A 27,934-nucleotide genomic window follows, 5' to 3' on the forward strand; every position below is an offset into this window, starting at 1 on the left:
ACCTAGCTATTCTTTGCCCAAAAAAAAGCTACCTAGCTATTCTCAAATTTGATATTTTTATAGTTCTAACAATTTTTAATTAAGACGATTAAAAATGATAATCAAGTACTCACCGATGGACTAAACCAAAATTGAAGGTTAAGAACTTAAGATCACAATTAAAGAAATGTGCTAGTACATCATGGACGTGATGTAAAACTAGTCTATATATCCTATCTAAAAAATCGACTCATCTTATTTTTATTGTTCTTTAATGGGCAATGAGGTGCGTTTTGGTTCTGATAACATGTGATCTAACACCACACACCTAAGATAAATGTTTAATGAGGACAAAACCCATGACTACACCATATGATATGATATATGTTTATATATATGTGTAAATATAAGAATTGAGAAGATTCCAATGAATGTAATCTTCATCTAGGCATATACCTATCACAATTGTTGATCCACATCTTAAAACATCTCAATGGAACCATGAGTGATAAGTAAAACCAGAAAATGTCTTGAATGAAGCAGTCGTGCTACATTTATGGTACAATTATTCAATGCTACAATATCATATGTTCTATTTATTTTAAAAAATTATAAACTTTACTTGAAACAAGCACATATGTCAGTATATTATTGGAGGTCGCACCGTATAGGTGACATGACTGCCTCACCAAAAAATGTCTTATAAAAGGGTCCTGTAAAAATATTGGGATTTTTTTATCTTATTATCTAAGAAAAAAGAAAAAGAAATGTCTTTTGGGAGTTAGAAGTTGTATATAAGGAAGGAAGAGGGGGAAGTAGGCAGCCTTGTGGTCCATCCTCCTCAACTAGCTAGCAAGCATTTGGGAAATTAAAAGAGAGCTAGCTAGCGATAGAGGAAGAGACTTAGATAATTAAATTGTTGAGGCCGGAGCTCCTTTTAGTCCAATACAGAGGGCTGAGGGGTGGGTAGAGCTGTCATCTCATGCATTCGGCTACCCTTAATATTTTTATCAGCTAATTAATGATCATCGAGCATTGATGATATATTTAGAGTAAATGTTAAGGGTATGGCCAGGTGCATGGTGTGGGAGCAACTCCTTCCGCACGCTTAGCCCACCCATTGGACTGAAGGGAGCTCCTGCTGCATGCATGCGTTGTTTGGTTCCATCGATCGATCGATCTCATCACATTCACATACATATATAGCTGGTTTTCTTTTCTTTCTTTGGTTTTGTGTTCTGCTCTATTTTACAGGAAAGATGTAAATACATAGATGGAGCCATATATAGGAAATAAATGTTGAAGCTCGAAGCTAGCAGCCTTGGACTATGGTCCATGGCCGGATTGCATATATGCCTATTAACCAGTAGACTGGTCAATATCACTATGGACAACTGCACCGAAGACCTTCTTAAGTGTATCGCTGATAGGTAATTGATTTAAATTGTTTTTCTTAAATTCTTGATTCAATCTTAATATGCGGGAAGATTTGGGAAGATGTGCTCAACGTATTAAAAATCTATGGCTACCATGATTCCATTGGTGACTTTGAATATGGGGAAATTTTGAACATGATTCCATTGGTCACTTGAAAAGGAGCGGTATCAGCAGGCAAACAATGAATTTAAGTATCTTTCTGGACAGATCAATTGCTAGTTTGCTACCAGTTAAATGAAAGGTTTCAAAATGTTAATTAAATGTTTTTTTTTTGGGTTGAGAAAGCTGTTAACTAAATGTTTTGGTTTATAAATGAGTAATTAAAGAAGAAAATATCAGTTCTCTCTCATGATCTCATCTCAGCAACAAAAACAAAAAAAGATGAAAATATCTTACATGACTAGCAGAACCATGGATGGTCTTGGTACTATGTTTCCGAACACGATCAGCCCAATTCTAAAGAAAGCAGGGTGAACCCGACAAGAGAATGGTTGGTTGGTTGCAACAAATTGGTCATATCCTTCTCAATAAGCCCTGAATTTAATTTATTTAACAAGCATCCATCCAAGCAAGCTATCAAGTATCAACAGCATGAGCTATCAGGCCTATTGAGCAAAATTAAATAAAAAAAAAGATAAAACTGAGCATATATTCTTTGTCTGTCCATGTATCATGTATGCATTGCAAAACTACATGGAAGCAACAACAAGTGAGCAAATTCCATGTTATGTACTTGTGTTTCAATAACCACGTATTTAGAATATAACCATCATTACCGGCCAAAAAAAAAAAATATAACCATCATTGAAGAAGAAGATATACCTAGCATTGTTCATCCGCACACTCTGCTTAACTAAAAGCTCAAAATAATGTCCATCGACTCCATCCTATTCCTCCCTCAATACTAGTTTATGAAACTGATCACAATTTATTCGACAGCAAAACAATGGAAGACCATAATATAAAGTACTCAAACATTTAACTTGGAAATCACAAATCTGACTTGGGAGAGTAAAACTTGTGCCGTTCCTCACAGAACTTGTGCGCCCATCCCACACAAGTTTTTTCCCATCACACATCAGCAGTAAAATTAACTAAAGCTCCATCAATGAGTTGTTTATAAGTGAAAAAGATTTATGATCCATCATAAATACATAATCAAAGACGGAATTCATTTATTTTTATCTAGGCATAGCCCCAGTACAAATCACTTTCAATTTTTGGAAGCTACAAGCAAGATAATTTCAAAAAAAAGTCAAAGCCCAACATCCGGCCTTCATCTGTAACAAGAAAGAAAAGAAAAGAGAAGACTGGTTTCACAAAGTGTAGATAAGACAGAAGAGAATAACAACAATGCACCAGATTGTAATGTATGCAACCCCCCAGCTTCCCTCCAATTTAAGTACTTTCCTGCAGACCAAACCTACTCACCTGCACAAAGGAAACATACGAAAACACCAATTATAACTCTGCAGACTCCTTTCAGTCACATGCATACAACATATCATGATGCAGAAAAATTTGGAAATCATGTCAAAAAACAAATCCAAAATTCAGAGAAAATTCCGGAAAGAAAATACCAGGGGTCCTTGAACATATAGCTTTGCTTGTGAATGACTCATGGAGTCATTAGACCAGACTAAAACCAAGACCGAAGCAATGCAAAATGCATAGTAATACATATTCTGAAAATCATAATGGCAATTCATGTTGCAACCACAGGTAGGGCAAAGCAAATACATAAAAAGGACTACAAAAAAATTTAAACATACATACGCAGTCAACCATTTCCTTGACTGTCATGGCAAATTCATGTTGCAAGTCATATAACAGCCCCCCTGAGCAGTTAATTGATGGTTGCAACAACATGGTAGGGCAAAGCAAATCTATAAAAAGGCTTGATGAAGCAATGGGGGAAATTGCAGTGCTAAAGTCCAAAAAGTCTGGTGATCCATGTCATTGTAATTCAGCTCCATGTACTCTCAGTGTTTATTATCTGAATTCAAGTATACATAAGTCGCAAATAGTGATCTGATTTGGTTTGATCATTCTGCCAATTATCAATAATTTAATCTGACATTGCATTCAGTCAAGCAATATCAGATTACTATCATAAGACCGAGTTGCGATTACTTTCACGTTTAATTAATTACTAGATTATCATTTCCTAGAAAGGTCTAAACTTGAATATAACTCCTATCAAAAACCCTAAAGCATATTCCTAAACCTAATGGAAAACACAAGAAAATCTGCAAAAAATAAACCAGCAATGGAATTGAAAATTCCCCAATTTGATCAACATTTTGGCCTAAAAAATCATAGGAATTTGACAAGCATTCAACTATTCAACTGGGCTCTGTACCATTAGTCATTAGGCTCAAGTTGATTGAGAGTTGAAACTCAATAATGGATCAATGAGGCAACATAAAACATTGAAGCACAGAAATCAAAATTACTATTACATATCAAATTGAGACCTTGAAACATACGAAAAATAAAAATAAAAATTACCTTGAACGATCAATCGGACTCAACAACCTCCACCTTTGGGCCTGAAATTATCCGAAAAAAAAAAGGGTCAATTCATATTCCAATAATCAATAAAAAAAAGAGGGGGAAAGGGTAGGATAGGGTATGAGGCGGACCATGGAACTCGTGTGGACGGTGGTCCTTGCCCCAACCAATGCCGCGCGTGGACTCGAGGTACTGGTGGACGAGGTGGCGGCACTTCTGGAGGTGGTTGACGCCTTCGATGCGGTAACACCACCTGAGCTTCTCTCTGATAATCTTGGCCTTCTCAATGTCGATCCACTTCTCTCGGACGATGTGCTCTCTCATCTCCAGCATCGCCACCGGGTCCTTGTACGGGTTCTCTGGATCGAAGTCATCTGGTGGCGATTCGTCGAAGACCACACCCTTCCTCCTCCCCATTTTCTCAACTCAAACTCACTCTTTCTCTTTCACTCTCTCTCTCTCTTGTATGTCTCTCTGAGTTTAGTTTCTCAGCTGCAGCTACTGCAAAAGCTTGGGCTTTGGGCTTTAGAGATTGGTTTGGTTTTGGGGATTCTAAACAAACCCCCACCAATTTCTTTTCCCACCCCTACCTAAAAATTTTCATTTTTATATACCAATTTTACCCTCTATTAAAAAAACAAATCAACCCAGATGAACAGCCACAGTCAACTCCATCCCCAACCCATCACCCCCTCACCTACCCACATGCCATCAACCTCACCCTATGGCCAGCCCCATCCCTCAAGAGAGAAAAAAAGGAGAGGAAGAGGACTTGGGGTAGGCTAGTTGGCCAAGCAATTGTGCTGCCCCCACCTCATCGGTTTCGATCCCCCCTCTCCCTTCTAGGTCTCTTTCCTTGGGCTCTCTTTGTAACAAAAAAAAAAAAAAAGGGTCAACGGTGGTAGGACGAGGTCAGCAACACGCTAATGGTGGATGGGTGGGTGAGAGAGTGGTGGTTTGGGAGTTGACTCTCTACTCGGGTGAGAGAGTGGTGTTTTTTCCTTTTATCAAAAAGGACAAAATTGGAAAAATTTTAGGTGGGTGGGAAAAGTAATTTGTGGGGTTCATTTAGAAGTCCCCTTGGATTTTGAGTCCACTTAAAGACATTAATCGTTAGTGAGGCCCATTTATTATTTCTATGAATCAGAGCCTAGGCCACTACTTTGATAGGCCTTCGATGAATTTGGGCCATGGAGGTGAAGAGTGTGACCACTTTCAACCTGTCATTGACCCACCAAAGATAGCACAGAAGACGGACCGTCACTGTCGGGTGCAGGACACGTGGCAGATTCCCACCTAATGATTGAGACGTAGAGCTGAGAGAGTTGTGCTCCTACTATCACGGACTGGTCCTTAACTCTCAATGAAGATCAACGGTACACAGAAAGACCAAACAAACAAATCGAAGAAAAACATTTGAACAACATGATACAAATTAAGTAAAAGACCAAAATCTTGCTTTTCACATGTTATGATGATGTGACAAAGCTTAGTTTAATCTTAATGATCAACGTGCATACCTTGACACAGTTTGTTCTCTCAGGTTGGATTAATCTGTTCATTTTCACATTTTCTTGAACTTTGGCTGCTAAGCCCTTTTTTTTTTTCTTTTTTTTTTCTTTGGTGTAATTTAAATATGATTGTCACGGACATTACTTAGTTCTTTCACTGAATTTTGATATGATCAAGGTTGGTCATGTGGGTATCATTTTTCATCTCCAGGTAGTCATCATATTGTTCTTAATGTACACACCCATTGCATATGGAAATTGAGTAACTCAGTTTGATTTTTGTCTCATATTCATTTGGGTATCTTAACCAAGTCCTTCAATGGATTTTGGGTTCTAGTCTGGTTGAATGTTTCTGGGTTCCATTCCTTTTCCTTTTCCTCTTTACATGCATACGCTAATGCCAAAGCTGAAACATTTCTGTAATGTTCTCTTATATGCATGCTCGAGCATACATTCTCTTGTACCTAGAGTGCAGCTCTAGCAAATTGTCCCTCATATTTTCTAATCAAATTCACTGTGTGATTTTTGTTTATCTTTTTAATGCAGCAATCAGCAACTTGGGGACAATTTGTACTGCTGGCCAGTTCTTTTGTAGGTCATGGTCGCAGAATTACATTTAAATAATTCAAGGTTTGTTTTGGCTTCTGCAGCTCACGTTTGTCAGTTTCATCAAATATGAATGCTAATAGGTGGAGGTTATCGTATGCATCATGCGTCAATCAAGTTGCAACCTGATATTATTCCATGGCAACATCTTGAAGAGAATGGTGATCATGGATTATCTTTTCATTCAAGTATTAAAAGGCAATTCTAGAAAATAGCTTAAACTATCTTTTTATCTTAATCCCCTTACCTATAGAGAATGATAATGTTTCAGATTGTACTATAATCCCTCGGAAGTGTCTTTCCTAAATGTACTCTCAAGACCGGTTGATCACCAAAAAAGCGTTGTCGAAGAAGGATATGCAATTACTTTGCTTTGAACCATTACTTGCCTCTGTCATTCTGTGCATTTCTGGCCAGCCATCTTAATATCTGCATCTCCATTTCAGTTAGTCCATAAACATATACTTCCAGAACACAACTTAATGGCTGTGCAGCAGTCATAGAAGTTTCTCACTAGTGTTCAATGTTGCTTTGTTTTATTTCATTTTTCATGTGCCAGACTGTTGAAAAATGGTCCTAATCTGTATTCTTTTTATTCTTTCTTTCGCATTTCTTTGATAGAATATTTGTCCAATTCTACGTGATTAGTACCTTGACGAATCATATGTTTCCAACTTTCAGGAATGCTCTGATTAAACAGAGAATTAGTGTTTACCATGAGTTTTATAGTTGAGCTCCAAAGCTAGATGCCACTCCCAAGCAGCTAATCATGGATTCCACATCGAATTACCAAAAAAAGGAAAATGGAGGAATCACCAGCTCAAATGATCCTTCTAGTAGGGATACTTTTGAACCACTTGTAAATGGTAATGGTGAGACTGAAGGTAGGAAAAGCTGGTCTCCTCCACTTCTTCCTGCCATATTTCTCCAATGTGTAACAATCTATAACTTTTTCATATTTTTGTAATTTATTTTGCAGGCAAGCGGAGAGATCTGGTGGATTGGCTAAATAGTTTACTTCCCAATTTAGGTTTATCGATAAGTGCTTCAGATGAGGACTTGAGGTCATACTTGATTGATGGTACCATCTTATGTCAGATATTGAACAGGCTTAGACCTGGTTCTGTGGATGAGGTTGATTGTTAGTCTCTCTTCCTCTCCCCTCCTTTTTTTTTTTTTTTCTTCTTTACATGAGTTATTGTACAAGTTTGTGATTGGATGTCTGGTTTTGTACTTTCATTGTGCATATTGTATTGCAGGGGGGTAAATCCGATCAGGATTCAGTTCCATCCTCAGAAAATGTTGCAAGATTTCTGGCAGCTGTGGATGCATTAGGGGTGCCCAGGTTTGATATGTCGGACCTAGAGAAGGTATCTATCAATTTTATGCATTAGGAGTGCCCAGGTTTCTAATATATTTGCTGACATTGCTATGATTTTCATGCATGGGAAATTTTGCATGCACAACTTTTTTATTAGACATGCATTATGTAGGTCTATGTTGATAGTTTTCTTAATTTCTTACTCATAATTACTTGTTGGGCAATGCCTTACTGATGCAATGAAACAAAATTATGCAGGGTACTATGAAGACTGTTACAGACTGTCTTTTAACACTTAAAGCACAATATATGCCAAAATTTATGGGAGAAGAGAAGCGGAAGGTCTTTCAGCGTGCCTTGCGTAGTCCTATTATGTCAGGTACGTTATTCTCTTGTACAGATCAGATCCGTTGTGAGATGAAAACAAATTAGAGATATGGATAGCAATTTCTATGCTGTATCAAAAGAGTATGCTGATTTTCCTATGTCAATTTTTTGTTTTTGTTGATAAACCTTTATTCGGTTCAGTTGACAAACTGTTACATGCTGTTTTCGTCATTCAAACAGTTGATGTTTGATGCAACTTTACCTTCCACAGAACCTTCAGCTGCATTAAAGCATCATGTTGGACATAAGTTCCATGAGGTGTTTCAGATGAAACAAGGACGCTATGCAGATCTTCCAGCTGCAAAAATTTCAGAAATGATGAAATCCAACAGTTTAGATGTAAGTTTCTTGTCAATGGATGGAAACTCAATCAGGTTTTCTTTTTGTAATCACATCTGTATGATGCATCCTTAATGCTTTTCAGCATCTTTTATTGCAGAACGCTCCAACTCAGTCACTTTTGAGTGTCGTAAATGGAATTCTTGATGAAAGTGTTGAAAGAAAGGGTGGTGAAATACCTCATGTATGGCAATCAGAAAGCACATGATTGTAAAAAAAAAAATAATAATAATAAGTATATCTATACAATTACACAGTATGTACATGCATATTCGACCAATATATGAAAAATATGCTCTGACATTACCTTTGTTGCACAGCGTGTGGCTTGTCTTCTGAGAAAAGTTGTCCAGGAGATTGAGCGGCGTATATCAACTCAAGCAGAACATTTAAGAACTGTAATATGTGTTTTAAATATATTCACTTATGATCTCATTAAAAATTGCTTTGGGTCAATTTCTTTACGGTTTTGTGCATCCAGCAAAACAATCTTTACAAGGCTCGTGAAGAGAAATACCAGTCAAGAATCAGAGTACTTGAAGTCCTTGCATCTGGAGCCAATGAGGAAAGCGAGGTATGAAAGATCATTCAAGTAAATAGATCAGTAGTTGGCAGCTATGCACACACATGTTTTAAATGAAATTTTTTTGTTACAGATTTTCATGAACCATCTTCAGCAAGTGAAGGTATATTTCAGAGACAATAAAGAACATATCCCTGGTTTTTCATTTTTTTCTTTGTGCCACTTTTATCCAGTTCACTAATTGGTAGCACCAAATTTTCTTTTCACATATTACTTCTTCATCACTTAAATATGCCTTTACTATTCTTTGCTAAATTCTCTTAAGAGTTTTTATCATTTACAGATCAATCATCAATGGACTATGTAACAAGGATGCATAAATTTATTTGCACCCAATTATCTATCTCTTTAAGCAGTCATAACATATGTATAAGTTATTAGCCACATGTAGATAAGAATCTATGTTCATTTGATAAATTTCACAATATCTCATAGTGGGAATGTTTACTATTGGCAGAATGAGAAGACGAGAATTGAAGAAAAGAAGAAAACTGACGATGAAGAGGTGATGAGATTGATAAAAGAGAAGGATCAGAGAAACCTTGAAATTTCTGGACTGAAGCAAGAGTTGAATATAGCCAAAAAGACATATGACCTGCATTGCTTGCAAATGGAAACAGAAGCTAAAGCTGCTAAAGCAGAACTTGAAGAGAGGATAAAAGAACTCGAACGCCTCTTGGCAGATTCAAGGAATAAGGTGAAAGAGATTGAGGCAAATTCTGAGTCAGAATATCAATTTTCTAAGGCAAATCTAGAAGAGAGGGTAAAAGAACTTGAACGCCTATTGGCAGATTCAAGGAATAAGGTGAAAGAGATTGAGGCAAATTCTAAGTCAGAATATCAGTTTTCTAAGGCAAATCTAGAAGAGAGGGTAAAAGAACTTGAACGCCTATTAGCAGATTCAAGCAATAAGGTGAAAGAGCTTGAGGCAACTTCTGAGTCAAAATATCAGTTTTCTAAAAGACAACTTGAAGAGAGGGTAAAAGATCTCGAAGACCTCTTGGCAGATTCAAGAAATAAGGTGAAAGAGCTTGAGGCAAATTTTGAGTTGAAATATCAGCTTTCTAAAGGACAGCTTGAAGAGAGGGTAAAAGAACTTGAAGACCTCTTGGCAGATTCAAGGAATAAGGTGAAAGATCTTAAGGCAAATTATGAGTTAAAATACCATACTTGGAACAAGAAAGTGCGTGTTTGCCACAGCTTTATGGATATTCAACTTGGTTCACTGCAGGTATGCTTTTAATCAAGTTACATGTTTAGCTTTAATTGTATCTGATGAATAATATACATTTTAGGAAATTCATGAAATATTCAGGAATTGAGGTTGTCTTCTGACTCCATTAAGCAAGAAATTCTGAAGGCAGGACGGAGGTACATAGAAGAATTTAATCAATTAGGTATGATTAGCTAATGGAAACCTATGTATGTTTCATGCAGTTTGTGATGGAAGATTTTTATGCCTTATAACTGTCTTTTTCAGGACTAAAGCTTCAAGTATTAGCAGAAGCAGCTGAGAACTACCATGCACTTCTTGGTGAAAATAGAAAGCTATTTAATGAAATTCAGGATTTAAAAGGTGCCACAAAATAAATTAGCTTGACATAAGTTGTATCTAGAAAAAAAAAATATTAGAATTCACTTGTAATTTTCTTGTGCAGGAAACATTAGAGTATATTGTCGAATTAGACCATTTCTGCCTGGACAAAAAGAAAAGCGAACATCAGTAGAACATGTTGGTGATAATGGGGAACTGATAGTTGCAGACCGTTCCAAACTAGGGAAAGATGGTCATCGACTGTTTAAGTTTAATAAGGTCTTTGGTTCAGATGCAACTCAAGGTTCTCTGCTACATATTTTGATGTATATTGTGTGATTGATCTTATTGATTCTTGTTGCAATGTTTATACCTGAACATGATTGTCTCATGACAAAAATTATGATACCCAACTTATATAACATATTTGACTGTTGGCAGCTGAGGTATACTCTGACACTCAACCATTGATACGATCTGTACTTGATGGATATAATGTTTGCATTTTTGCTTATGGTCAAACTGGATCTGGGAAAACCTACACAATGGTATGAACACTTTATATCTTCATTTTCATGTACTCTTAGCTAAATGTTGATGGTTTTTTTTATATGTATTTTTTCCTCTCAGTCTGGTCCTAATTCAGCAACTAAAGAGACTTGGGGTGTCAATTATCGAGCCTTGAATGACCTTTTTGACATCTCTCAATGTAGAAAAAACTCCATCAAGTATGAAATTGGGGTTCAGATGGTCGAAATATATAATGAACAAGTGCGCGATTTACTATCCAGTGATAATTCTCAGAAAAAATATCCTTTCCAACTATGAAATGTGCTTGAAATGGATTATTATGAAAGCTTATATTTTGACTAAATTTGAGCTATTGGATTTGCTTTTGCTTTATATTAAAATCATAGTGTTGTTGAATTTGGTAACAATTCCTTTGTTTTCTTTGATTTGCACACACTTGGGATTATGACACACTCTCAACCCAACGGGTTAGCTGTGCCAGATGCTAGCATGCACCCTGTCAAATCAACCTCAGATGTAATACATTTAATGGGTATCGGATTTAAGAATAGAGCTGTCAGTGCCACTGCCCTGAATGAAAGAAGTAGTCGCTCTCATAGGTTTGTGTAACTCATATTTATAGAAATCTATGTACATAATATATATTTTCTAGTGGGTTGTAATCTTCTCTTAATATGTGTATACAGTGTTCTTACTGTTCATGTACGTGGGATGGATTTGAAGACCGGTTCTGCTTTGATTGGTAATCTTCATCTTGTAGACCTCGCAGGAAGTGAGAGGGTAGACCGATCTGAAGTGACTGGAGATAGGCTTAGGGAAGCACAACATATAAACAAATCACTATCTGCTCTTGGAGATGTCATATTTGCTCTTGCACAAAAGAGCCCTCATGTACCATATAGAAATAGCAAGCTTACTCAAGTCCTTCAAAGCTCTCTAGGTACTTCTTTGCTAGTTAGTTTCATTGAGTCACAGACTTCCTAGATTTGCTTCTTTTTTTCCCAAAGATTTGTCTTCCGTGATACACACTTTTATAAGTTATGTTGATTGTAATAACTTATATCTTAAACAATAGTTTCTGGTCTTTTACAACAGGTGGGCAAGCAAAAACACTTATGTTTGTACAGCTTAATCCTGATACAAGTTCATTTTCTGAAAGTTTAAGTACTCTAAAGTTTGCTGAGAGGGTTGCTGGAGTTGAGCTGGGGGCTGCAAAAAGCAACAAAGAGGGCAGGGATGTTAGGGAATTAATGGAACAGGTCTTCATTTTACATACATGCTTGTTCATTTTCCAGTTACAACATTTCTTGCATATGATCAAAATCTTGGATGACACTAGTTGGACAAATATGCATGATTTCTTTGAAATCGAATAAGTTTTTTAAACATAAAACTTTTTTTACAGAGAAAGTGTGATGGTTATTTTTCGTAGAAAACCATATTTAACATTTATGATTTAATTAAAAAAAACAAGGTTAAACATCAGATATATGCTTATGAGCAGCAATATGCATAATGCTAGCAAATTGTTGTTTGTAATCTTCTCTTGGCTCTGCTCTGCTGCAGGTGGCATCTCTCAAAGACACAATTGCTAAGAAGGATGGCGAGATTGAACGATTGCACTTACTTAAAGATCTCAAAGGTGTGAGGTATGAATCTTCTCATCCCATCCAAGTAGAGATTCTATAGGTAGGACTCCTCAGATAAGCCAAAAACCTCAAGCGGGAAGGCTTAGAACTTGAGGCAGCTTCTGATCCTGAAAATTGTTTTGTGTACAGTCATAAGCATTCTGAGGTTGATTCCCAGCAGTCCATGCATGACCTTAAACACCAAAATAATTTTCTCCGGCAATCAAAGGTTGCCGGGGGTGACATAAGTCAGAATAAATCTGCAGATGCTGGGATCTTAACATTTGGAGATGCAGATTATGAGGAGAAATTAAGTGACTTATCTGACGGTGGTCTTTCTGCTGGAACAGAAACTGACGGCTCTGTAGAAAGCATGACTTTCCATGAAAGCACCAAAACAGATAACTTGGAAAAGTGAGTATTACTTTCTCTGTAAAGATTCAGTTTTGTTCCTTCATAACTAAGTTTAAGTTTTGTTCCTTCATACTTGACTCTTTCAAATTATGGTTTTATTTTCTGCAGGCCTAAAAGGACTATTAGGGTTCCGCGACCCTCACTAAAACCAGCACCGACTTCCTCACCTACAATGTTAGAAGCAAAGGCCTCTCCGAAGGTGTCATCAGGTACGTGAAATTACAGGTCTCTCTCTGCGCATGTAGTCCATTCCATTCCATTCCATTCCTCAGTAATTATGTGTGTTATGTCTCTCAACATTGCCAACAATTGCGTCTTGCAGGTTTAAGAAAAAGTAACAGCTCTTCTTCACTCAAGCCTTCCAGTTCCAAGCGATGGCATTGATTACATGGCAGTCAACCTTACACTTTATTTTCTCATTTTTTCATACTCATGTATAGTTTTCTTTGATTGAGCATTTACTTTGTTGCTTTGCATTCCCACTTGGTTTCTTAGTAAATATCTAACTTTTTTAGCTATCAAAACATTTTTGAAACCCTACAAACCTAAAACCCCTTGGGAGTCCCCAGTTCATGATATCAAGCAAAAGCTTGTTCACACCACAACTGAAGAAAAACCCTGCTGTCAAATACTCATACCAGCAAGACACATCGTCTACAGATCGAATCAGCTTCTCGATAGTTATCTGGATGATGAGCGATAGAATTTGCCATGGATTAGATTGATAACCATTAAAATTGTCAATCAGATAGACTTACATTTTGTATCTCAAGTTTTGTATTAATTGCAGAAACAAACAAATTAGCTTATAAAGTTCAGTTTTCTATTGAAATGGGAATTAAAAGTATATCATTGTCTTTGAAATGTGTGTGTATGGATGGATGGATGGATGGATGGATGTAGAGGCAATTCTTGAAGTCCAAATCTTAGATGATAAGATATGAGGACAAGAAAACATATTTTATTGATCAACATCCCATATTATTTATCTTGAAATAAAGTCAATTAATCTGTATCTGATAAGATATGTGGTAAAAGCTGATAGTTATGGTCTTTCTATACAATTTTCAGAGCTGACAATAATGGCATGGGATAGGATGGAGCTGCAGACCCCTCCAAAACATACAGTGTTTAGAATGATTCTGTTAATTTAAGTGGCAAAGTTTCCTCAATTAGCAGAGTTTTAGAATGTGAAGAGGGGTTAAATTAAGCTAACCCAATTTGCTTGATCTTTGGTTAGAATTTTGGTGCATGGTGTTTGGCTTTGAATTTTGATCCAGAAAGGGTCAGGGTGTAGTCTTTGTAGGACAACCCTACTAAATTCCTAGTTTCCCTCTCTAAAGTGCAAACAAACATTTGGTATACAACAGGGTCGATACATGTTCAGCTATTATAGCCAATGCAATTATTGGACAATACAATACACCAACCAAAGGCATACCAGGCAAAAGTTTCCAAACCACAAGTTTGGTATATATCGTGAAATAACAATCATATACGCATCGTTCCTCACGAGATTGCCTTCTTCAACACTGACCTCTTACCAGGTTTTTCATGCTTCACCTTATTTTCTTCAATGACTGATAAAAGGGCAAATTTCGAGCATGGACTGTGGAAGGAAAAAAAATATAATTATCATATAACTTAATATAACAGCTTTAACAAGTGTGTCCACCTATTATGTTTTTTTCTCTTATCATATAATGTGATAAGAGGAATACAATTGTTGGGGTAGTCTAGTTGAAAGGATCGTAAAATTACTCACAATGCACTCAAATTACTTCCTCCTTCCTCCAACTTGAAAAAAAAAAAAAAAAAAAAAGTGAGGAAAGGGATAAAAGACACAAGATATATACCCCAGTAATAAGTAAAACAAAATTCAACAAATGAAAGTCAACCCAGAATGACAGGTTTGAGAAGCTTTACCAAGGAAGGGTAACCCAAGCCCAACTAAAAAAGAAATAGGGTTTTCAAGCGGACCATGCCTCCTCAACTTGGACAAAACAAACAAAACAAGATAATTTGATGAGAGAGCTATACCCTATATATAGCCCACTGTGGCCTGCTTGTACTCGTAATCACATGCAGTTGCTACATGCAATTGTCATTCTGACAGCTTGCCTAACGAATAGCCTCATCACAATTCACAACCAACTTTAGCTATCAGACCTTTCAACCACTAACTTAAAGCTGAAGACCCTCTTGCTATTTGCACATGCCTAACTGGTACACACCCACCATGAATTGCACCATGTTGACTAAGTCACTTTTAAGACCATTCAAAAGCCTAATAACAATCCTCCACGTCAGTACTAAGTCAGCCAAAGCCAGTCCAAACACTAGAAACAAACAAACAAACAAGCACAAACCAATCAGAGCAGACCAATTCACCACAAGTTATGCGATGCTTCCAAAGACGGAAACCCCAGTACCCCACAAGTGTCGTCCTATTTCCACCCACCCACCTTGAACCAACTTGGAAAATTCATCAAATCAAAGCACACTTTTGCTTTAAAGGAGATCACAAGGCCACCTCAATAATTTATCAATTTAATTATTTGTTTATTCATTCATTCAGAGTCATTGACCCCCATCAATTTTATTTTGCAGCTTTAGGACTCAGTATTAAACACCACGTGCCTGCTGCACAGATACCCAGAAATGAATTGACATAAAATTCCAAAAGATCTAAATCCTCAATTCCTCTAAAATACAATTACAAAAGGAGGATTATGAGAACCAAACAAAGTCTTTAGGAGATTACAAGCACTTGTCCCATGAAACCTCCCAATCTATAAAGAAACCAAAAACCAGCTCCATCTAGAGAGAGAACACCCTCTCTCTATTGTCCTCCCTTTTTATTCCTCAAAATGGAACATCCCCCTTCACCTTAATTTACATATACATCTTGAGATTACAAACACAAAAAAGAAAAAAAAAAAAAAAAAAAACTCGGCACCAACCAAATAATAACATCAGGATTGACTGACTTGTATGTACAAAAATTACTCACTCGACTCTAAGACCCCAAAAAACATAGGCTAGTAGGCTCCTCCTCTCCTCTTAGATCCCAAAGTACAAAACTTTGCTGCTTTTGAGAGTATTATTGTCAGCTTAAGCCACGGCAGAGATGCTGCAGTTTCTGCGGTCCCTGCTAAGACAATCAAACCCTTCAATGCGCACAGCAACAGGCTTGTCCCCTGACTTCATCCTAACACACCCTCCTCCTATACGAGAGGGTGGTGCTGGAGCAAATGGACCCATCTTGCTATTCCCAAACTGCTCATCTTGGATCACAGGATTTGATGCCCTGCTAGGTGGAGATCCACTGAAAAATGGTGGGGATGAAGCCACTCGATAACTGGGTCTCTCACCACTATCTCCCTAAAATAACAAAAACAGAGGAAAAAAATTTATAATTCATTCTTGGGTTATTAACAAAAGGGGAAAATTTTGTTTTACAAACTTTACTCACAAACAAATATATCTTGAGGGGAAGATAAACAGATCTTGGAGAAATGAAAAATTGCAAACTAAGAATTCAAAGGAAAAAATTCTCAAAGAATTAAAGAAAAAATTTCATAATGAGAGAGAGAGAGGGGGAACCTTAGTGAGAATAATATCCAGAAGCTCAGACTCTGCTTGAGAATCTCCAATCTCCAATTGGTTGTGACTGTCATAGCAGTAGAAAAAAAAAATTATACACCCAAATAGAAAACTTTTTGACTCTGTTTATGACTTAGAAAATTAAATAAGAGCAGAAAACTGTGGGAAAAAGATATATACTTGAAGTATCTAAAGGGTCTGATGGAGTCATTCAGGGATGGATTCAAGAGGCTTAAACGACGTGGTTTTGGGCAGACAACTGAGTCCACCATCTTCATCCCCTCGCAGCCTGCCATGGCGTTCTGCTCATAAGCGCACCTGTTCATATTTCCTCTTTTTTCAGAAGATACCAATAAGGACGCCTACACACCCAGATTTGATATCCATCAAAATTAACTCAAAACTAAAAAATAAAACTCAATTTTTGGATCAAACTAGAATTTTAAAAAATATGATCTTTTGCTCTTCTCCAATAAAATACATAAGAAAGCTTGAAGATTTCTGGGAAACCAAACAAACCCAGCAAGCAAATAAATAAATTGTGAGTTTTTGTTTCAAAATTTTGCAGATCTATGAGTGAAAGAACCATGATGTTTATGATACACTAAAAAAAACAGGGGCAAAGAAAGAACCTTAAGAGCTGGCCCCAAAAGGCTCCTCAGAAAAAAGGGGATAGAAGAAACAGAGATTTTTTGTGGGGGTCTGAGCGATCGAGAGAGAGAGAGATAAGGGGTTGGGTTGGCCGAGTATTTATCATTCACAGAAACAAAGACAGGAAAAAAACGAGAACGAGTTATGTTCCGATGCGTGCGGGTACATTGTTTATCAAATTGTACACCGTTCGATGAGTTTGATATTCTTCTGATATTGAGATGTCAGATCAAGGTGATCGATTTGATCCACATGATTCACGCGTATGACTTGGTTATTAATTGATTTTCGGCTCTTCAACCTCTTTTCAACCTCTGTAATAAATAAATAATTTCATTTTTAGCCCAGCCAAGGAAAAATGCCTAGAGGAAAATATCTAATTTTCTCAAATATTTTAGTAGCCGCATTTTTGGCTTATTGCAGGCTTGCAGCCTGTAGGTGCATTCAGAAAATGGTTTTGAGTTTTTTTTTGTTTTTTTTGGGTTCTTGTAAGTTGTAACCGGTTTGGTTCAAATTTTAAAGACATGTTAATGATAAATCAATTTTATTCTCATATTTGATACGTATAAAAAAAAAAAAAAATTATGTCCTAAAGAAATCTGATGCCCTTATTAAGAGGAAAATAAAACTCTTGCTGGATCAATGAAATTGATTTTCCCCCTCTTAGTAAAGCATTTATTACTTCTTTTTTTTTTACAAAACTAACTTTATTATTATTTCAAAATATATAATAAATGATGATACAATTGAAAAATTAACCAAACAGAGCATTTATTGCTTCTAATTCTTAGTTTCTCAAGCTTACTAAACATATGTAAGGAATTTCACATTCTCTTTCTCCTGAAAAATACAAAGAAAATTGATTTCCCAAACAAGCTTTTAGAGTTAACTTAAGTAATAAAAGTGGGTGGGATAATAGATATAAAATAACGATAGGTAGTATATGAAAAATTCATTTTTATTTAAATTAGAAACAACAAAAAGGATAGTACACATAATTCTTAACACCTAAAAATAATGTCATTTAATGTTGAAATGTTGAACAATGTTTTTGAGAGCAGTTTTGCTCACCTCCTTTAACTCAGGTGTATGCTCATCTCCCATCTAAAATACTGCCACGTGTTTAAAAAACTAACCATGAGTTAATCTATTGTATTTAATTATTTATGATGTTATAATGGTGAGAAAGAAAAATAATTTGACAACTCTTTTCTTATTTTATCCTTATCTTTTATTACTCAACTTTTTTTTATCACCTGTTAATTTCTCTTTTCTCTTTTATTTAATTATTTCTAATAATTTTTACTTTTTTGTTTTTTTGCTCTTCTCCAGTACGCCTCTAGTACTCAAAAAATCACATCCATTTTTTTGGGTCTTCTCTTGTATACACATTTATCTATTTTTTTAATTAATTAAAAAATAAAATATTCTAACAACACATTTGCAATTCGAACAAAAAACTCATTTGCAAAGTTTAATCTAAAATGTTGGCTAAACAAAAATCTAAAACAACTCATTTACATACATAGAAAATCCAAAAAAAAAGTTACATGAGTTAAAAAAAAAAAAATTATGTCGTTGCAACTATTATTCTTTCTTCAAATGCTGCAACACCTTAGATTGACCTAAGAATTTGTTTGATATGAAAAGGTCATGTATGAGACAAGAAAGAAGAATTCTTAGGCAAAAAAAAAAAAAGGTGTTGTTTGATTATTTTTTTTAATTAATTAAAAAAATAGATAAAAGGTGTATACATGAGAAATTGACCCAAAAAAATTGGATGTGGTTTTTTGGGTACTGGAGGCTTATTAGAAAAGAGCAAAAAAAAAAAAAAGCAAAAATTATTAAATGCATGTGGTTTTTTAGATACTAGAGGTGTACTGTAGAAGAGCAAAAAAACAAAATATGCAAAAATTATTAGAAATAATTAAATAAAAGAGAAAATAAAAATTAATAGGTAATAAAAAAGTGAAAAAAGTTGAGTAATAAAAGATAAGGATAAAAGTAAAAAAGAGTTGTCAAATTATTTTTCTCTCTCATCATTATAATATCACAAATAATTAAATACAATATATTAATTCATGGTTAATTTTTTAAACACATGGCAGAATTTTAGATGGGAGGTGAGCATACACCTGAGTTAAAGGAGGTGAGCAAAACTGCTCTCCAATGTTTTTATTAAAACTTGCCACTTTGTTTTTTTTTTTTTTTTTGTGCCGAAATATTTATTAAGAAAATACCAATTTATTATCTTCCCAAGCTTGAACAGTTAGAGACCTTTCTCAAGGAGATATTATGTGAAAAATTTGTGTGTAATAAAGGTATATCTCCTTATTTTTACACGATCACCTCATATGCTAGTCGCATCATTTAATACGAAAAGTAAGATGATATATTCTATTATACAGTTTCTCTCATATATTAGTATATTACATATAGGCAACTCTTTCATTTTTATTCCTTAAAAAAAATAAGGCCCAATTCATGGATACTTTTCCAAGTACACTAGCTAGTTCATATGTCTTCAAATGACAGCTACCTATAAGTATCTAGGGCAATACAATTTTTGATTAATTTGGGATGACTATACATTGAATTTGATTTGATTTGTGAATTTTCTTCCAAAAATGACCATAAATGAAAACGCATTTAAATGTGAGTTTTGTTTACACAACTCAGCCATACGATTTGTGTCACCCAATTCAACAACTAGTATGGTATATATAAACATCCATAATCGGATTTGGTACCATTTGAACCCCTCATTATGCATAATTAACATCCATAATCAATTAGATATTCGATATCTGATTTGGTATCATCTGATATAAATTTTAATTCAAATGGTGTAAGATTTACCTTAAAAAATATATATATATATAAACCTTATCAAATAACTTCACGTAAATTCAAGAAAAAAAAAAGGTTGAATCATTAAACATTTAAAAAAAAACATTAACACGTTTTAAAACTAAAGGCAAAGATTTAAAGAAGCATCTCAATTGTTCAGAAAACAAAAAAAAAACAAGCATCTGAAAGGAGTAAATTAAATTGTAAGGCAGAGTTCATGATGTCTGACAAAAAAAGAGAAAAAGAGATGCTATGCAGAAAAGGGTAAGTAGGCTCCACGATTCCAATCCAAAGTGGACAGACAAATGTGGAGATAGAGAAGTGTGGGAACCACAATCCCATGCCCTTTCCCTTTCGATTTCCTTTGGATTCCTCCACATGCCACTGCCTTGGGCTGTCCAATTGGTAAGTTGGGTTCTATTAAATTTTTGTGGCAAGTGGTCCACTCGAATTGATGAAGAGGAATATCCAACATCCATGCCCTACCAACCTCTTTTAATAGGTCATATCATATTATTCACATATGCATATGCTAATATGCTTCATTACCCATAGCCCATCGAGGCCTGTATATATCTTTATAATTAAGCTATAAAAGGCCCAATGTTGGAGTACAGACTCTTGCATCAACAGCACTTTGTGAATTGTGGTGTTGTCCACTCGATTGTTAGCCTGGACTGGATGGTATCTCTTCAACACTCTGCACACCTTAACATTACAAATTAAGGAATTGGTTTTCTGATGAAACTGAACATTTTAATGGGTGTGGACAGCCCTTTTGCTCTTCTCTCTGGCCATTCTGGGTGCATGCTCTATTATCGATCAATAGGTTTGCACGTATTGCTGGTGAATTATTTGGTTTGCTAATTGCAATGCTTTTTATGCAGCAGGTCATCAGGGTGAGTTTGCTTATAATCCTGCATTTTCAATTTATCAATTTGATTCATTTTGGATACGGGCATTTAAAACTTTTTGAAATTAAAGACTTGGTATATTTCTATTTCCTAGTTCATTAGGGAATGTTATTTCTTGTAAGCTAAGTCAATGACTTGTATAAATATGTACATTATTGATCAATGGAAATCATCAAGAGTTGTAAATTCTACAGAGGGTGAGGTTGCATATTAATTGCGACGTCACACAAGAAGGCAGTGTCTGAAGTGAGTCGGTTTCTAGGGATTCAAAACGTACCTTAAACAAAAATCCATGGCCAACAAGCAAAAACAATCGAATGATATTTACATCCGAGACGAGGAAATGGCACTGTTGAAATCACCTCGTTCAACGAAGATGGCACGCTTAAACTCACCTCTATCTCTATCCACTACTATGAAGAGGATGAAACATCTTTGCAAGAAGGTTGGCCGGCGGTGGAATCTGCTTTAGAAGAGCATGCTATTTCATGTGAACTCAATCTGGTTAAGGGTTTCATGACTGTCTCAACAACCAAAAACACCAGATTCTTTATAAGGGCTAGGCATCTTCTTAAACTCTTGTCTGCAAGGGTTCCTCCACGTCAGCCAATAAAAATACTGAATGAAAAAATGGAATGCCAAGTCATCAAGGTTCATCCTCCTGAAAGCGCAAACGAATATGATGAATTTTATAAATGGCTGAATCGCCTCCCTGGGAACTCCCTCAGAAAGCCACTTTGTACAGTGACAGACTGTGATCTTACTTTTTGTGGACTCGTAGTTTCTGCTATTGGTCCATATCATGGAATCAAATTATTCAGCAGGATTATGTGGGACTGCATTAAGGATAAACGTCGTCCCCGATCCCATATCAAGATGCTTAGAAAAAATCAAAGGGGTCTTAGAGAAACTGTCGAGAAGCTAGAAAACCAAACTGGAATTACATCTACCATGGAGGCAGTGCGGTTCATGAAAACCCAAATTATTTGTCGTCAATATCTTTATACAAAGTTTATGGAAGCACTGCACCGGGTGCAAGATACAGATGTGCTAGACATGATATTTCATAGGGTGATTTGCTGAAGCTTTTGGACGTTTCTTCGGAGGACAATGAGTTGTTAAGTACATGTGGCAAGTTACAGCCACCTCTTGGGAAATATCGTTTAAAGATATTAGAGTTCATTTCAGTATTACTCACAGTTGGTAGTGGAGATCATATATGCTATGAAGGAACTCATTCGTCTTGGAGCAGTAGAAAGAATTGTAGACTTGTTTTTCAGGTACCCATTGAACAACCTTGCACATCACCACATAGAGAACATAATAGTATCATGTTTGAAAAGCATGGATGGTGTACATCATCTCCTTTGCAAGTGTGATCTAGTTGGCAGCTCATTCAAACAAGCCAACAGTAGGAAATATTGGACATTTAACTCATATATCCAACAAAATCATTCAATTGGGATATAAATATAGCCAGATTCAGGCGTATCTGCAAGAAAATTATAGCGAGTGGAGTGGTTGGTATATGAATGTGGTATCAAAGCGTAACCTGGTGGAGAATCTTTGGGCTTGTGGGCAGCCAAACTGTGGCAAACGCAAAAGAGAAGAAAAATTTGGAAGTAGACTAGACATGCGTCCAACTGTAATTATTACAGGAACCAACTATGGATGGCATGTTAAAGCATATGGACCAGCAGACAAGAACAAGATATAATAATTGGAGGTTTTAATTTCATATTTGAGTTTGTGTATTCCGTTTATATCTTGAGGCCTAAGTCAGTGAGTTGGAATGTAAACCAAATGGTACTTAATTTTGTAGTTTGCTTTGGGCCTTTGGCCCAATTGACTTATTAAACCATACTCGTTCTATCTAAATTTTATGGTGAATGGTGATTGTGAATCCAAGCTTGATTTGAAAACAAATGGTAAAATCGTTTGTTTTTTTTTTTTTTTATAAGCTATAAAAGGCCCAACGTTGGAGTACAGACTCTTGAATCAACAGCACTTTGTGGTGTTGTCCACTCGATTGTTAGCCTGGACTGGATGGTATCTCTACAAAACTCTGCACACCTTAACATTACAAAGGAATACGCAGTCTTGAATACTGGCTTTGACTAAGGATCTCACATTCTCCACGAAGTAAATTGAAAACACATCACCTTCAATATGAAGGCCGGTTTTCAAAGTTTGGGGCAGTGAGAAAAAAGCTTCTGCATTTGTGAGACACTATCGTAACTAGAAGTTTCGACATGGAGGCACTTGAGACTTGGGAAACACCCTGATGTAGGAGGAGCATAGGTAATGCATTTTGTCACCAGCTTCAAAACCACTAATGTTTTGCACGTGTAAACGCATTTAGTCAACTGAAACTCATAGGGACCATAAATACAAAGATCAAGTTCAACAACATTATGCTGTATGGCAGTGCGAATCCAAGCATCAATATGATGATTATGGGAAATTGAAGACGGAACTTTTTAATGTCTAATGAGTCACGAAAGAGAAGTACATGCATATATGGTAAACAAACACATCTTAATACCAGAGGCATACATGTCCTCATCGGAGAAGTCTAGATAAGGAACAGACCCCCATATGTTCTTCCATCTTGTACACAAATGCTGGTCCTTACAGCATATATTGTTGGCATGAATGAGAGTATGTGACAAAGAACTGCATCTGGTAATGCACTGATCCTATCTTCAAGCTGACACTTTGACCTCAAATCCATCTGTGCGTACCTTGATACATTTTTGACAAAACAACTGCCAAATTAATTAAACCACTGTTGTACACGTCAATGAAAAACGAAAAATAAAATAATATGAAAACTCATAGAACCTAAAGGAAAATGCATGTAAACCTAAATGTACTGTCTCTCAACATTTCAGTTCAAGAATTTCTAAATGAATGGCAAAGGTATAAAATTTTGCCTTGAGCAGTAAGTAAAATCCTTTGACCCATTTATATTCACAGACAAATTCGCATCAAATTTTAGTTTACCAGAAAAAAATTTGGTTCCAGAAACTATATATTTGCTCCAGATATATAAACAAAAATAAACATCCCTCTATAAATTGATATCTTTCAGTTTAAATCCAAAAATATTGTCAGCCGTTCATACTCTCGGTCGACCTTGCTCATGCGTAGAGAAGAGGCACAGTTCGACTTAATCTGCAAAGCACGTCATATGAGGATCAAGCACTGGTGCCAGTACTCCTGCTGCTGGTCAAGGCTCTTCAGGTTCCTCTGCCCGGTCTGGAGGCTCCCCTGTTCTTCTTCAGGTTCAGGCAGTGATCGGATTATGAGGTTGATGGTGAGGAGTCCTCAGATGAAACCTCACCATCAACCCCTTAATCCGGATCTCCAGAACGGGTAGAGGAAGGAGCCTTGACCAGCACAGGAGGACTCGGGCACCGGTGCTTGTTTTTCATAACGGCGTGCTTTCCGGATTAAGGTGGTCCCACGATCGGCGCCGGCACGTGGCTGAGGAGCAACTGCATGTGACGACGACGGGACCGCAAGAGCAGGCGGAGAGTGGCTCAAAAAATATAATAAAAAAACTCTCTTCACTAAACTAACATGAAACTTTGATACAAATATACAATCTAGCAACTGAGTAGAAACTACAGGAAACCCACATACCTAGCTCTTGGCTTGTTCAACCTCAGCAAAATTGTAGAGGCTAAAGCAAACATTTCAGAAAAATTAAGAAGGTGGTGTGGTCATGCCCAATGTAAGATTTGTATTCATTAGGCAAAGTGATGACTTACTAATTTTATTGTTCAAATGCGGCAACTGGCAACTGGCAGGCCATTTATGCAGGTATAATTATCACCAATTCCTTGCTGGATTGGAGTATCTATGGATGATTAATATTGCTATTGCTGGGGATCCCTAGTATGATTTAGCAATCAAACCAACAGTTAATTAGTACAGGAATGCAAATGATATATGTTGTGACATTTGGGATGATTCTGTGACAGTTCCAAATGCCCATGCTATCTGTAAATGGGAACAAAATTAATATATTTTCTTTCTTTCCATACATTATGATTGCTCAAAAGTCATCAACTTTAAAAAGGTCAAGAAATTATCCCATGCAAGCTCCAGATACATCTTCTAAATAGTTGATTTATTGGACTTTATTTCTTTTTTTCATTTCCCATCTAAGTGGGTCATATTTATGAGCTAGCCTACAATAAATATCCCTTGAGTGTATCATGTGCTACCTTTTCTATTCAACTGCAATCTGCATGTGTAGCAGCCTTGCTCTTCTCTTCTTTTGATTCAGCTGATCAAATCCCTTGTAGATAAACTCTAATTAAAAAGCTAAAGCTAAAGTTACTCTTGCCTCTATCTTCATGTTCCTTGCTTTCTTCCCTCATCTTTCACTTTCAATATTCATGAATCACATAACCAACTATCTTTAGTAGTACCCCTGCTTTCATGGATTCCAAATCTTGCTCCAAATTAATTAATCCATGTCACTCACATGTGGTTCCTTTGGTTTGTAGGTCCCCTCAGTAATATATAATATATATCAGTATTTACAGAAGGGTACCTAGCTAGGATATTCACTTTGTGCAGTCATGCACATTCATGATCTAGTCATCAAGCAACATGATCTGGTGGGTCATTGTGCTGGGAAGAAAAGTGGTGAGGAATCTCTTTGATATTTTCCATCCAGAACTCTCACTTTGCTCATCTTCTCTTCACACCAATGCAATTGTTCTTCACTTAAGTCGGTCATTCTCAAAACCCTGGAAACCAACTTTAGGTCAATTAGACCCATCAGTATCTCCATCTCTTCCTCCACCTTCAACTTTCTTTTTCTCAAGCATTTGTGAGAACGGCGAAGATCTTTAATCTTCATCTTCTTCTGCTCATCAAATATTGGGAAAAGGGGAGAGTCAGGAGTAGGTTATTAGATAATTATAACATAAGCAATTGTGATGTGAATATATATTAACTTACCTTCTTATTAACTTTTTTCATCAGATGAAGAAGAGTTGGATCAACTGAACCTCTTCTTTTTCTTCTAAACATGGATGTTAATTTTTGGCAGGGCTTCTCCTTATCATTCTTTAGAAAATCCATGAACGTTCGGATTCCATCTTCCATTATCATTAAAAATGCAGCTGAAGAAATTCTTGAGCCAAAACCTTCATCCTTTTGATGGTCATCATCTTCAGAAGCTTAAAACATAAAAATGATGCACTAATTAATTAACTTGTTTGATCCCTAGACCTTTTGCATTATTTCTTTGACACTTTTCCATGATGAACTACAACTTTAATTTTACTGTCATGCATTGAACATTCAAATTGTTAAAGAAAAAGGGTATAAAAAAAAAGTTAAAGTGGAATTGGCTGCATGAGTAGTACCTCGATATTCTGGCACTAGAAGTAACTTTGGTGCCAAAAGCCTCATTCTAGCATAAATCTCAGGTCTCCTGCCCTGCTCATAAGGCTCATTCTCTACATATCTCTGCAGAAGAACTTGGAATTGCTGAAATTGCTGCGCTATTTGGCCAGGAACGCCAGGGTCGAAATCAGACTTATGCGAGGCCCTTTTCCGTTCGAAATTCTTGTAGTTCCAATTAAGTGCTTCCCATGTTAAGCAGATTTGAGCAACATAAGCAGCCTCCAGTTCATGATAAGGGTTGTGACGTACGTGTGGTGACCTTTTGGTGACCATTGAAATTTTATGAACAATCCTCTCTGAAATTGATCTTGGACAAACTTGAATAGACCTCAGTGATTCTGAAAACATTTGAGTGTTTAGTGTCAAATTCAGCTTTTAGAATAATGATAAGCACGAAATAATTGATTAATAATACCCCATCAGAAAAAGGAAGAACACATAAAGCTAGCTAGGCAGAGAAATCAATTAATCATGACCTGTTTCATGGAGCTTTTGGGCACTAATTCTGTCTAGGAACATCATTTCTTCATCATACTTCTGGAAGACTGTGTAAGACTCCCACTTGGGGCAGCTTCTCCGAGACGACGAAGAAAATGGATCTTCAGTGCCAGAGTCCCTACAATTAATTGAGCTTCTCCATTCAGAAGAGCTCTTAGAAGTTGATCCAACTGTTGTTGTGTCACCAAAAATTTCCTCTTCATCTTTATTAGTTTCTTGAACTTGGAACTTTTTGGCCTCCAATTGGGGTGGCGCAAATACTAGAAAATTTTCATCCCCAGATATTTCTATCTCTGCCTTTTTGTGTTCATTGTTCTGTTTATCACAATTATCTGTATAATGGCATAAGCAATATTGTCAGGCTGCAGATTATGGAAGTATTAGAAGTACAACATGTGACTAGCTACTAGTGTAACAAACTTAGATGCTTGATATAATATGACATACCGTCACAGTTTTTGTCATTGCCCTCTATGTCACTTGTGTGTATCGGAGAGGTGGGCCAGACTCGATCATTTGGGACAGGATTTTGATTTACGGAGATTTCCTCTGCACCATGATCATAATATGCAGATTCTGTACCTTGTACTGGTGAGTCATGCACTGGAGACATCAATATTTCAGTGGCATAATTTTCATCTTGATCTTCAATCATACTCTCACGGGCGCTAGTGAATTCTTCAGAACAACTTTGATTCTTCTGAAGGTTGTTTTTAGGCAAAAAATATAGTGCTTCACCACCGCGAATGATGTCGGCCACCAGATGATCATTTTCAGTGCAGTACTGATGACCATGAACATGAAAGTGCCTTTCTTCTTCTACCTCTTCTTCCTCTTCTTCATCTTCTGAATACAAATAGTTTTCATATCCATTGTGGTTACTGCAATTCAACAAAATTAATGCATACAAAAATGGTGAATATTTAAGTAAATATCAAAGCATTTGAAATAATAAAAGAAGTAAAACACAAAGTGAACGAGAGAGATATTTGTGTTAATTATGGCTAGCTAGCTAGTATAGCATGCAAGCTTAAGACCTTGGGAAAATTGGGTTGCTTCCAACAAAGTAGAAGAGCTTGAAAAGCAGAATGGAGGAGACATAGAGGAAGAGCAGGAGGAGCTTGAAAGAGCATGAGGTGTTGTAGAAGAACCTAACAAGTGCTTCCTCTGTTGAACATGGCATTTTCTCCAATTCTGCTCC

The 27,934-nt window shown here is 36.3% G+C and overlaps 5 protein-coding genes across 6 annotated transcripts; 1 reads left to right on the forward strand and 4 right to left on the reverse strand.

The window, feature by feature from the left end:
• Positions 1-2,567: 2,567 nt before the first annotated feature.
• LOC147275211 (NADH dehydrogenase ubiquinone 1 beta subcomplex subunit 10-B-like protein (Complex I subunit NDUFS6)) lies at positions 2,568-4,430 on the reverse strand. The gene is made up of 3 exons (XM_086257565.1): positions 4,062-4,430; positions 3,928-3,968; positions 2,568-2,847 (listed from the first exon to the last, which is right to left on the reverse strand). The coding sequence occupies exons 1-2, from the start codon at positions 4,345-4,347 to the stop codon at positions 3,937-3,939; spliced, it is 318 nt and encodes a 105-aa protein (XP_086113691.1). The 5' UTR covers positions 4,348-4,430; the 3' UTR covers positions 2,568-2,847; positions 3,928-3,936.
• A 2,386-nt stretch (positions 4,431-6,816) lies between these two features.
• LOC147275212 (P-loop containing nucleoside triphosphate hydrolases superfamily protein) lies at positions 6,817-13,168 on the forward strand. The gene is made up of 23 exons (XM_086228396.1): positions 6,817-6,931; positions 7,027-7,181; positions 7,325-7,417; positions 7,627-7,747; positions 7,967-8,094; positions 8,180-8,278; positions 8,415-8,492; positions 8,576-8,668; positions 8,751-8,780; positions 9,135-9,590; positions 9,807-9,908; positions 9,993-10,074; positions 10,158-10,253; positions 10,336-10,515; positions 10,653-10,759; positions 10,842-11,020; positions 11,177-11,341; positions 11,429-11,682; positions 11,838-12,001; positions 12,309-12,416; positions 12,549-12,784; positions 12,893-12,993; positions 13,107-13,168. The coding sequence occupies exons 1-23, from the start codon at positions 6,817-6,819 to the stop codon at positions 13,166-13,168; spliced, it is 3,204 nt and encodes a 1,067-aa protein (XP_086084522.1).
• A 2,271-nt stretch (positions 13,169-15,439) lies between these two features.
• On the reverse strand, positions 15,440-17,152 carry LOC147275213 (uncharacterized). 2 transcript variants are annotated; one of them, XM_086256110.1, is made up of 4 exons: positions 17,023-17,152; positions 16,571-16,752; positions 16,391-16,457; positions 15,440-16,168 (listed from the first exon to the last, which is right to left on the reverse strand). In XM_086256110.1, exons 2-4 carry the CDS (start codon positions 16,714-16,716, stop codon positions 15,899-15,901), a joined length of 483 nt encoding a protein of 160 aa, XP_086112236.1. In that variant the 5' UTR covers positions 16,717-16,752; positions 17,023-17,152; the 3' UTR covers positions 15,440-15,898. The 2 variants fall into 2 exon arrangements, with proteins under 2 accessions (XP_086112236.1, XP_086112237.1); XM_086256111.1 differs by having other exon boundaries at positions 16,571-16,708; positions 17,023-17,117.
• Positions 17,153-22,988: 5,836 nt separating this feature from the next.
• On the reverse strand, positions 22,989-23,539 carry LOC147275214 (putative F-box/FBD/LRR-repeat protein At3g56780). Its single transcript, XM_086228397.1, is given in 3 exon segments — positions 22,989-23,281; positions 23,351-23,428; positions 23,431-23,539. Coding segments are annotated over 3 exon segments (480 nt in total).
• Positions 23,540-24,916: 1,377 nt separating this feature from the next.
• On the reverse strand, positions 24,917-27,916 carry LOC147275215 (DNA ligase (DUF1666)). Its single transcript, XM_086227843.1, has 6 exons — positions 27,771-27,916; positions 27,181-27,614; positions 26,712-27,065; positions 26,196-26,573; positions 25,786-26,006; positions 24,917-25,690 (listed from the first exon to the last, which is right to left on the reverse strand). Exons 1-6 carry the CDS (start codon positions 27,914-27,916, stop codon positions 25,445-25,447), a joined length of 1,779 nt encoding a protein of 592 aa, XP_086083969.1. The 3' UTR covers positions 24,917-25,444.
• Positions 27,917-27,934: the final 18 nt, after the last annotated feature.

The sequence above is a fragment of the Dryas octopetala genome, chromosome 9, assembly GCF_963921425.1.
Source record: "Dryas octopetala chromosome 9, drDryOcto1.1, whole genome shotgun sequence".
Classification (NCBI taxonomy): Eukaryota; Viridiplantae; Streptophyta; class Magnoliopsida; order Rosales; family Rosaceae; genus Dryas; species Dryas octopetala.